The sequence below is a fragment of the Bos grunniens genome, chromosome 11, assembly GCF_055505025.1.
Source record: "Bos grunniens cultivar Pamir isolate PY7600 chromosome 11, Bosgru_T2T1.0, whole genome shotgun sequence".
NCBI classification, from domain to species: domain Eukaryota; kingdom Metazoa; phylum Chordata; class Mammalia; order Artiodactyla; family Bovidae; genus Bos; species Bos grunniens.
The window spans coordinates 101,243,483-101,255,740 of record NC_141175.1 but is presented as its reverse complement, the minus strand read 5'-3'; the positions used below and the strand labels follow the sequence as shown (position 1 = coordinate 101,255,740).

The window sequence follows — 12,258 nt, the reverse complement described above, 5'->3', positions numbered from 1 at the left end:
CCAGCCATCTCATCCTCTGTCGTCCCCTTCTCCTCCTGCCCCCAATCCCTCCCAGCATCAGAGTCTTTTCCAATGAGTCAACTCTTCGCATGAGGTGGCCAGAGTACTGGAGTTTCAGCTTTAGCATCATTCCTTCCAAAGAAATCCCAGGGCTGATCTCCTTCAGAATGGACTGGTTGGATCTCCTTGCAGTCCAAGGGACTCTCAAGAGTCTTCTCCAACACCACAGTTCAAAAGCATCAATTCTTCGGCACTCAGCCTTCTTCACAGTCCAACTCTCACATCCATACATGAGCACAGGAAAAACCATAGCCTTGACTAGACGAACCTTTGTTGGGAAAGTAATGTCTCTGCTTTTGAATATGCTATCTAGGTAGGTCATAACTTTCCTTCCAAGGAGTAAGCGTCTTTTAATTTCATGGCTGCAGTTACCATCTGTAGTGATCTACATATAAGTGATATTATATGATATTTGTCTTTTTCTTTCTGACGGATGTGGTACATATATACAATGGAATATTACTCAGCCATAAAAAAAGAGTGAAATAATGCCATTTGTAGCAACATGGATAGACAGACCTAGAAATGATCACACTGAGTGAAGTCAGAAAGAGATTTCAGGGGCTTGAGGTGTTGGGGAAACGTTCTTTTTATTTTATATATTTCTATATTCTTTGAACATTACAATTATGTAATGCAGAAAAGTGGTTTCCAGGGGCTAGGGGGGCAGATAGGGAGTTTGGTAAAAGGGTATGAACTTGCAGCTACAAGATGAAGAAAATCTGAGAATCTAATTTATAACATGGCAACTCTTGTTAACAATGCTATACTGTATAGTTGAAATTTTCTGAGAACTTGAATGTTCTCACAAAAAAGATAAACAGGAGGTGACAGATATGTTAGTTAGCTACATGGTGGGATTTTTAAAAACTTTTTATTTTGTATTGGCACACAGCCAATTAACAATGTTGTGATAGTTTCAGGTGGACAGCAAAGGGGCTCAGCTACACAGATACATGTATCCCTTCTCCCCAAACTCCCCTCCAGTCAGGCTTCCCTGGAACATTGAGCACGTAACCTTGTGTATCCTTGTGGTACACAGTACATCCTTGTTGGTGATCCATTTTAAATATAGTGTACATATCCATCCCCAATTCCCTATCTCTTCTCCCCTTCCTTCCTCCCACTCCCCACAACCATAAGTTCATTCTCTAAATCTGTGAGTCATTTTTTGTTTTGTAAGTAAGTTCATTTGTATCATTTTTTCTTAGATACTACATATAAGGGATATCATACGATATTATTCCTTCTCTGATTTACTTCACTCGATGACAAACTCTAGGTCCATCCATATTGCAGCAAATGGCATTATTTCATTCTTTTTAATGACTGAATAACGTTCCATTGTGTATATATATACACACACACACACCACATTTTCTTTCACATCTGTATCCATCCTTCGGTTGAGGGCCATTTAGCTTGCTTCTGTGTCCTGGCTATTGTAAACAGTGCTATAATGAACACTGAGGTGCATGTATCCTTTTGGATCATGTTTTTCTCCAGATATATGCCCTGATTGCAGGGTCATATGGTAGCTCTAGTTTTATTTTTTTAAGGACTCTCTCTACTCTTCTCCTTACTGGCTGTAAGGTGGTGGGAATTTTTGCACAATGTGTAAGTATATCAAATCATCAGGGTGTGTACTTTAAATATCTTATAATTTTGTCAATTATACCCCAATAAAGCTGGAAAAAGACCAAAAAAAAAAAATAATAATAATAACGGTCACATACCGTTGTCTCCTGGTGGGCTGTGAAGGGGTAACTCGGCAGACCTCGGTTCTGAAAGGCCTGTCTTCAGGAGGACCAACCCCCTACTGGCTCCTCAAAGATGCCTCTGAGCCCTTGAGATCTCCCACTTCATAAGCATGTTTTTGTGCCTGCGGCCCTGGGCCATGCTGGCTCAGCTTGACCTCCTGGGCCCTGAGTCTGAGTAGCTAAGACCAATCATGCAGATGTTGAAACTGCCAAGTGACTGGATTCCAATAAAAACCCTGGACACCAAGGCTCAGGTGAGCGTCCTGGGTTGGCAATGTCTTGCATCTGTCATCACACATCATTTGTGGGAGGATTAAGTGCATCCCCGTGTTGAAATTTTAGTGGGAAGGAGCCCTCGGAAGCTCAGGCCTGGTTTTTCCCGGACTTCATTTCATGCACCTTTTGCCCTCGATGACCTTGATCTGTATCCTCTCACTGGAATAAACCACGAGCTGTTGAGTCCTGTGAGTTCTTCCAAGGAACTTGAGGGTGGTCTTGGGACCCCAGGTACAGATGACCAAGGAGACTCTGAGGATGCTCTTTTCAAAGATGGTATATATCACAAAACGGTGGCTTTGAGGCTTGACTCGTCAGAACTCATTCCTGTCCATTATAACATTAACTTGAGAAAGGTACATTTGTTAAGCAAAACACATGTTTTGCTTATACTTAGGGAACTTGTTTTCACCTGCCTTCAAGTTTTTCTTTATTACACACCCTGTTGAATCATAACAGGAGAAAGAGTGGCCACGCCCACATAAATTGCTTCATGTGAGAACATTGTGTACCATTTGAAAGTGTTACCATTCATGGTGGTTTTGACATTGCAAAACTGTTGTTGCTGAATTGTGAATTTTTCTAAGATGAAAGAAGGATGGAAGGCAATCTACATAATAGCTGTAAACACTGAATTGACATTGAAGTTTGTATAAAAACCTGAGATGGATAGGAGAAAGTAAAAATAGTAAATGGGAACTAAATTTACATATACCCGACAAGACTGTCATCAGTTGTACTGAATATGATTGCTATTAAAGCCATTTTTTCCCCACAAAGTTGCTCCTTCATGAAAGCAATGAAATGAGGATTCATAAGTAAGTCATAATAGAAGCACACACTGCATTTAAGAAGGGGGCATTTTGCATCTCCACTGGTGGTGATTACACCACCTAGAAAAAACATGTGTGTGTGTGTGTGTGTTAGTTGCTTAGTCGTGTCTGATTCTTTGCAACCCCATGGACTGTAGCCCACCAGGCCCCTCTGTCCTTGGGATTCTCCAGGCAAGAACACTGGAGTGGGTTGCCATATCCTTCTCCAAAAGGAACTATAGAAAGAAAGAAAGTGAAGCCGCTCAGTCGTGTCCGACTCCTTGCGACCCCCTGGACTGTAGCCTACCAGGCTCCTCCATCCATGGAATTCTCCAGGCAAGAGAACTGGAGTGGGTTGCTATTTCCTTCTCCAAGAAAGAAGACAATGTGTTTAAATAGGTAAATTGAAAGCTTTTCATTTACACAGTAGGTAACCCCTCTAAACATCATATAACTTCCTTCCCACCTATGATAGGCAGGATAATGGCCCCTGAAAAAGTCCACATACTAATCTTTGAAACGTGTGACTGTGTTACCTTTTTAACTTTTAGTTTTATATTGGCGTATAACCAATTAACAATGTTGTGATGGTTTCAGGGGCACAGCAGAGCAACTCAGCTATACAAATACATGTGTCCATTCTCCCCCAAACTCCCCTCCCCGCTCAGGCTGCCACATAACACTGAGCAGAGTTCTCTGTGCTATACAGTGGGTCCTTGTTGGTTATCCATTTTAAACATGGCAGTGTGTACTGCTCCTGCTGCTGCTGCTAAGTTGCTTCAATCGTGTCCGACTCTGTGCAACCCCATAGGCGGCAGCCCACCAGGCTCCCCTGTCCCTGGGATTCTCCAGGCAAGAACACTGGAGTGGGTTGCCATTTCCTTCTCCAATGCAGGAAAGTGAAAAGTGAAAGTGAAGTTGCTTAGTCATGTCCGACTCTTCGTGACCCCATGGACTGCAGCCTACCAGGCTCCTCCATCCATGGGATTTTCCAGGCAAGAGTACTGGAGTGGGGTGCCATTGCCATGTCCACCCCAAACTCTCTAATGTGTCACCTTTCATGGCCAAGGGGAGTTAATCAGCTGACCTGGATTACCAACCTGGGATCAGTGTGATCACAAAGGTCCTTAAAAGTGGAAGAGGGAGGCAAAAGAGAAGGTTGGAGTGATGTGATGGGAAAAAGATTCTCCTGGCCATGGCTGGCTGTGAATATGGGAGCGGGGGCTGAACCCAGGAGAGGAGAGAGCCTCTAGAAGCTGGAAAAGGCAAGAGAATGAATTTTCCCTGAAGCTTGTTATCTGTTCTTTAGACAAAATATTACATCTTACAAGGGTTATAGAGCAAAATAATGGAAAGAGATGTTGCTGGTACTGTTTGGAATCCTTGAATGGCCTTGTTCTGTCTGGACCAGTCCAGGGTTTTTAGGGGCCCACTCCCCTATCTGGCGGTGTTAGCAGGCACAAAGGAACTGCCTGCTCTGCCTCCCTGAACCTCCGGAGGCCTCCATACCCCTCCTGTTTCCTGCTTAGCATGTACACAGGCTCCCTAGTCTGAGACACCATCTGCTACTCCTTGACCTCTGACTCTAGCTGAACTTCATTCCTTGGCTCCTAATGGAGCAAGAAAACATCACTATTAAAGATTTTTAATAGCAACTGCTGCCGATTTTGCATTTGTGCATCTCTGTGTGACTGAAGTTGAGGTGGTGGTGATAATGGAGGGGAGCAAATTCATTTCAGGAAGAGTCACTTTTTCTTTTCAAATAGTCTTTTTTAAAAATATTTGGCCCAATATATATATTTATATTGATTTATTTTTACTTTTTGTCAGGTGGCATGTGGGGTCTTAGTTCCCTGACCAGGGAACCCACGCCTCCTGCCTTGGGAGCACAGAGCCTTAACCACTGGACCACCAGGGAGTCCAACACTATTTTTTTTAAACAGTCCGTTCTGGAATAACTGAAAGTTATTTGGGTTCATCTGCAGGCCCTTCCGGAGAAGGCAATGGCACCCCACTCCAGTACTCTTGCCTGGAAAATCCCATGGATGGAGGAGCCTGGTGGGCTTCAGTCCATGGGGTCGCTAAGAATTGGACATGACTGAGCGACTTCACTTTCACTTTTCACTTTCATGCATTGGAGAAGGAAATGGCAACCCATTCCTGTGTTCCTGCCTTGAGAATCCCAGGGACAGGGGAGCCTGGTGGGCTGCCATCTATGGGGTCGCACAGTTGGACACGACTGAAGCAACTTAGCAGCAGCAGCAGCAGCAGCAGGCCCTTCCAGCCTCTATTTTTTGAGACTCTGAACAAGTTGGTCCATTTTCATGCTGTTGATGCCATTTCCACTCCACAGTTTGATGTTCTTATCCATGGCTTCTCTGAGTTTCTTGGGATGAAATTGTTGTCATTTGGAAGCCTTGGCCATGTGTCTTTGTAGGACAGGCTGCTACATTTCTGTGTGTGTCTTGGGCTAGGATTTTCTCTGATCTAGCATCAAGTCTTGTGATTCAATAGACTCCAGAGGGACACGTGCAGAGGTACAAGACATGCAAAAGGGGGAGCTAGGTCCACTTCCAGGCAGGAGAGCAGCAGGGACGCTAAAAACAGTTCACTCTAAAAGGCAAATTACGATTTCACAGGACCGTTCAATTTACAACCCATTTGTCTGCAGTTTTTACCTTTCTCTAGCATTTTGCCATGCTAAGAATATATTAAAGTTTATATGAATTGATTGCATATCACGTGTGAGTCATTTTAATATCTATATTTAAAAACCATGTATATTATAAATAGGAACAATCGTGACTCCCTCAAAATACCAATGAGAGCCTTAGCATGAATCAGAATGAATTACCATGTTTCTCTCCACACTTGCAAATGCACTGAAACTGCACATCCATCCGTGGTGGGCTGAGTAAAGCCTCCCCACAAAGATGTCCACGTCTGAGTCCCCAGAACGTATGACTGTTATTTATATGGCAGTGAGGACTTCATCGGAGAAGGCGATGGCACCCCACTCCAGTACTCTTGCCTGGAGAATCCCATGGATGGAGGAGCCTGGTAGGCTGCAGTCCATGGGGTCGCTGAGAGTCAGACATGACTGAGCAACTTCACTTTCACTTTTCACTTTCACGCATTGGAGAAGGAAATGGCAACCCACTCCAGTGTTCTTGCCTGGAGAATCCCAGGGACGGGGGAGCCTAGTGGGCTGCCGTCTATGGGGTCGCACAGAGTCAGACATGACTGAATCGACTTAGCAGCAGCAGCAGCAGCAAGGACTTCATAGATACGATTAGGTTAATGACTGTGAGATGGGCAGTTTATCCTGGATTATCTGGATGGGCCCAGTGTAAACACAAGGCCCCTTAGAGAGGGAGGCAGAAGATCAGATTAGAGGACATGTGCTCAGTAACTCAGTGTCTGACTCTTTGTGACCCTATCACCATAGCCTGCCAGGCTCCTCTGTCCATGGGATTCTCCAGGCAAGAATACTGGAGTGGGTTGCCATGCCCTCCTCCAGGGGATCTTCCTGGCCCAGGGATCAAACACACATCTCTGCATCTCCTGCATTGCAGACGGATTCTTTACCCACTGAGCCACCTAGGAAGCCCAAGAGAATACAGTGCAGGATAATAGCATTCAATTCAATATGGCCTGAGATGGGAGTCGAGAGAACTGTACCGGCAAAAACATACATGTATTAATAGATGAATGGGACAGAATAGAGCCCGGAAATAAACCTATACACCTATGGTCAACTCATCTTTGACAAAGGAGGCAAAAATATACAATGGAGAAAAGACAGTCTCACATAAATCAGTGAAGTTAGAACACTCTCTCACACTACACAGAAAAATTCAGAGTGTTTTAAAGACCTAAATAGAAGACATGACGCCATAAAATTCCTAGAAGAAAACATAGCCAAAGCATTCTCAGATATAAATTGCAGCAATTTTTCTTAGCTCAGTCTCCCTGGGCAAAAAAAAACAAAAACAAAAATAAACAAATGAGACCTGCTGCTGCTGCTGTTAAGTCGCTTCAGTCGTGTCTGACTCCGCGAGATCCCATAGGCGGCAGCCAACCAGGCTGTGTCGTCCCTGGGATTCTCCAGGCAAGAGCACTGGAGTGGGTTGCCATTGCCTTCTCCGAAATGAGACCTAATCAAACGTAAAAGTCTTTTACACAGCAAAGGAAACCATCAACAAAATAAAAAGACAACCTGTGGACTGGGAGAAAATATTTTAAATGATATGACTGACAAGGGGTTAATCTCCAAAAGATACAAACAACTCATAAAATTCGATGTCAAAAAGACAAACAACTCAGTCAAAAAATGGGCAGAAGACCTAAACAGACATTTCTCCAAAGGAGACATACAGATGGCTAACAGGCACATGAAAAGATGCTCAGTATCACTGATTATCAGAGAAACACAAGTCAAAATCTCGGTGAGCTATCACCTCACACTGGTCAGAATGGCCACCATCAAAAAATCTACAAATAATAAATGCTGGAGAGGGCTTGGAGAAAAGGGAACCCTCCTGCACGGGTGGTGGGAATGTAATTGGTGCAACCACTACAGAGAACAGTATGCAGGTTCCTTAAAAAACTAAAAATAGAGTTATGACATGATCCAGCAACCCCACTGCTGGGCTTATATCTGGAAAAGACAAAAGCTCTAATTCAAAAAGATACATGTATCCTGAAGTTGTGTCTGTTGACAGATGAATGGATAAAGATATAGCACATGTGTACAATGGACTATTATGCAGCCATAAAAAGAGTGAAATAATGCCATTTGCAGCGACATGCATGGACCTCGAGGGCATTACACTAAGTCAGATAAAGACAAATGCTGCATGATATCCTTATATGTGGAAGCTACAAAAGCCGAACACACTGAAACAGATTCAGTGGTGGTTATGAGTCTAGGGGCTTGGAAACTGGGGAGATGTTGCTCAAAGAGCACAAATTTGCAGTCAGAAGATGACTAAGTCCTGGAAATCTAAAGTCAGCACAGTGATCATACTCAACGTTGTTGCTCAGTCATTCCATCGTGTCTGACTCTTTGCGACCCCATGGACCACAGCATGCCAGGCTTCCCTGTCCTTCACCATCTCCCTGAGCTTGCTCTAACTCATGTCCAGTGCGTCATTGATGCCATCCAACAATCTCATCCTCTGTCGCCCCTTCTCCTCCTGCCCTCCATCTTTCCCAGCATCAGAGTCTTTTCCAGTGAGTCGCCTCTTTGCATCAGGTGACCAAAGTACTAGAGCTTTAGCATCAGTCCTTCCAATGAATATTCAACATTACTGTGTTATAAATGTCAAAGTTGCTAGGAGACTGTTCTCACCACAAAAAAGAAATGATAATTATGTGATGTGATCAAGTTGTTAGCTAGGACTTCAGGGGTAACATATTGTAATACATAAATGTATCAAATCAACATGTCAATTATCACAAATTTTAAAAAAGGACTTCTGAGCTACTTGCCAAACACATACATCAGCTTAGATGACAAGTTTTCAGGTTAAAACTCTCACTTAATAGAGTTAGTCATTCAGTCTTGTCTGATTCTTTGTGACCCCATGGACAGTAGCCCACCAGGCTCCTCTATTCATGGAATTCTCCAGGCAAGAATACTGGAGTGGGTTGCCATTCCCTTCTCCAGGGGATCTTTTCAACCCAGAGATCGAACCTGTGTCTCCTGCATTGAAGGAGGGCCTAAATCACATATTAAGTCAATTATTGATTATTAGGGGTCATTAACTTAATTATTAGGGATCATATTAACTATTAGGGATCAGGCATTATTTTTATTCTGAGAGGTAGGTGGAGCTCCCAGGCAGGGTCTCCTAGGCCATATTCAGGGTTTTGTTATCTTTTCCTAATGAAAGAGTTTAGGCAGGTGAATCTTAGGATCTTGTGGATCTTGTCTGGGTTTTGAAAGATGCCCAGGTAGAGCACTGGGTCAGCTGAACTGCCTCCGGCTGGATGGATGGATCTCCACTGTCAGCTCCAGTGCGGGGAGCGGGGTGGGGGCAGGGATCGGGGCCGGGTTGGGGGAGGTGAAGGGTGGGGGGGAGGTGTAAGCAACAGAGCCTTATCCAGGCTGCATTTTATGGCGCATTGTTGCTCTGATTATTATGACCTCCCTCACCCAAAGAAGCGCTTCCCTGGTGGCTCAGCAGTAAAGAATCCTCCTGCAATGAAGGCGACTTGGGTTCCATCCCTGGGTCAGGAATATCCTCTGGAGAAGGACATGGCAACCCATTCCAGTATTCTTGCTTGGAGAATCCCATGGACAGAGGAGCCTGGTGGGCTACAGTCCATGGGGTCCCAAAGAGTCAGACATGAATGAAGCAACTGAGCATGCCCCCTAAGAACTGACATCTGTTCACTTAGTATGTTTTTCATGCTTTGCATAAAGAAGTACAGCATTTTGGAGCTGGGAGGAATTTTACCTGAGTTCCCAAAGCATCACTACATTACAGGTGAAGACAAGTGAGGCTCCGGGGGCAAAGGGACTCTCCCGAGGTCTCCCGCCACCTCTGCTCCTCCTGCGGGGGTGTCCCTTCCATGCACCACCCTTCAGGAGCTAGCTGGGTGCAGACATCTCCCTAGCAGCACCACATTTTTAGTTCAGACAAAGGTGTTACAGTGTTCCATTTCTGCCTAACTGTCCTTTCTTTTAGAGAGTTGTCTTTTAAAAAAGAAGTGTTTATTTATTTTAAAATATTTATTTATTTATTCCTCTGTGCTAAGTCTTTTCGTTTTAGCATGTGGGGTCTAGTTCCCTGAGCAGGGATCAGACACGGGCCCCCTGCACTGGGAGTGTAGAGCCTTAGCCACTGGGCCACCAGGGAAGTCCCTAGAAAGTTTTTGAGAAAGTGATTTTAGGGACTCTGGGTCTTCATCGCGCATACCTCATGGGGGCAGGTAGAAAAACACGAAATAGACTTCAGGCAGGCTGTTCCTGGGGAACAAACCACTGGCTCTTCCTTCCCCACCCTCTCCTCCCCACCTCCACCTTTGCCATCACAACAAGAGCTATCATTTACTCAGCCGTGGTGTGCAAGACACTCAAATCTTTCCAACCCTCCCCATCACCCTAGGAGGTAGAAATTGCTATTTCCATTTCACAGATGAGGAAATGGAGGCTCCCAAAGTTCAATAACTTTGTGCCCCAAATCACACACCACATGAATGGCAGAATTCTATCCATCTGATTCCACGGCTTATAATACGTTCTTACAACATATGTTGCCAATGTATCTGGAACACACTGGCACTGGACTTTTATAGGTTTTTTTGGCCGTGCACCTTGGCATGGTGGGATCTTAGTTCCCTAACTGGGGATCAAACTGTACCCCCTGTGTTAGAAGCACAGAGTCTTAACCGCTGAACCACGAGGGAAGTCCCTAGCATTAGACTTTAAAAATATATATTTTAAAATATTTTATTTATTTGTTTATTTATTTGCCTGTGCTGGGTCTTAGCTGTGGCATGTGGGATGTAGTTCCCCGACCAGGGATCAAAGCCAGGCCCCCTGCATTGGGAATTCAGAGTCTTAGCCTGTGGACCACCAGGGAAATCCCCCCAGCACTAGACTTTCAATTGCTTGAAATGATCTGTATTTTAAACCAAGATCAGCTTCACATTTCAGTTTCATGTCTTCCAAAGGTGTGTCTTAGGGACATAAAACAGAAACATGAAAAACCATTTGGGAGCTGCCTAAGTGGTTACAATAACTGCCATCCTCGGGATAAAGCTGTTGCTTTGATAATTTTTTTCAAAACAAAAAAGAACCTTCAAAACTACCTAGTTCATCACTTAATTCCGTAGATGATGAAAGCAGCATGGAGACCCCAGGGCCTCGGCCAGTCTTGGAGCCTGGTGAGACCCAGAGCCGGGACCAGAAACAGCCCTGGCCGAGTGGTGAGGAATGGCTTTGCATCTCAGGGCCCCATGAACGCCACAACCTCCCTGCCTTGTGTAGAGGAGCTGGGTGACGGAGGCCAGGCCCTTGCCTACCTGCAGAACTCTCCTTCAGATTCTGGCAGCAGGAGCGAGGCCATGGGGTTCTTCATCAGATCGGCCACCAGGAGGTCCTTGGGTGTCACATAGAAGAAAGGAATCCCAGTACTGTTGTCGAAGGGGCCATCACTGATGGGCAGGCAGGTCCCAAATGGCAGGCCTGGGATCTAACAAACATCAAGGGGAAAAAAAGGGCCTTTTCAATACAGGGCTGTGGACTGACTTGAGCTGGGAGCTAAGTCTGTGTCTCTGACCAGAAAACAGAGCATCGGGGATGCAACAGCAGCATGACATCACCACGGTTTTGACAGGTCATAAACCCAGGCAGAGTGGTTCCCAATCTATCCCCTTTACCCGTTGATGGCTTCATGATTTCTACAGAGGAGCTTAGCAGTGGCGCCTGTGGATGGGGAGTGGTGAGGGAATTCTTCTTGAAGCTTCAGAAAAACAGCAAACACACTGTATTGTGACTTCCCTCGTGGTCTAGTGGTTAGGACTCCATGCTTCCACATGGGGGCCCAGGTTCGATCCCTGGTCCGGGAACTGAGATCTCACATGCCATGTGGTATGGCCCAAAACAAACCAAAAAATTAAGGGACAAAATAAAAAACTAATTAAAAAACCACTCTATTAAATTGAAAGTTATTTGGGGGAAAGGCAATGAAATTCATGGAGGGGTGGAGGGATACCAAAGACCTTTCTCACAAGCTGCCCCAGGAATCCCACTGCCTTCACCACCTGCCCCAAATTTTTGGCAACTCTGGGGATAGAATTTAAACCTCACATCTTACCTGGTCTTTGGAATTCAGGAACTTTCTGTTATAGTTTCCTTTAGGGTTCTACCACTTCCTCACTTATCACTCACATATTTTATTGTAGTAAGTAATATTTCAGTCATATAATTCAGTAACTTAAGGGAATTTGTTTCTTACCCTATTAGCTTCAAGGGAGACACAGAAGCATGCAAAAGCAATTTCTGTTCACGATCATTCAGTACAGCAGGTGAGATTCTCAGACATACACACAAATATTTCTCAGGTTTTTCCCAAGCCCTGCTGGGTCCAGCATCACGACCTTTACCCTTTATAGAGTGTGATTCTCATCGTTACTTAGCTCAGCACTCGGGGGCTGTCTTTGAAGTATCACTTAACAACAGTATGTAGAATTATGATAAGGGGTGGCTTTAACCTTTGAAGAAATCCTACAAAATGGTAACATGTCATTACCAGATCCTGTTTTCAGCTGTCATTCACAAACTTTGTGATGGGGTTGCAAAGAGTCGGATACACCTGAGCGACTGAACTGAACTGATT

The 12,258-nt window shown here is 44.6% G+C and overlaps 1 protein-coding gene across 3 annotated transcripts in view; it reads right to left on the bottom strand.

Moving 5' to 3' along the window:
- CREG2 (cellular repressor of E1A stimulated genes 2) overlaps window positions 1–12,258 on the bottom strand; it is a 38,917-nt gene that overhangs the window by 24,585 nt on the left and 2,074 nt on the right. For all 3 annotated transcript variants that reach the window (XM_086323886.1, XM_086323884.1, XM_086323885.1), the window contains exon 2: window positions 10,943–11,112. In XM_086323886.1, the coding sequence (XP_086180012.1) occupies window positions 10,943–11,112 (170 nt within the window). The remainder of the gene's footprint in view (window positions 1–10,942; window positions 11,113–12,258) is intronic.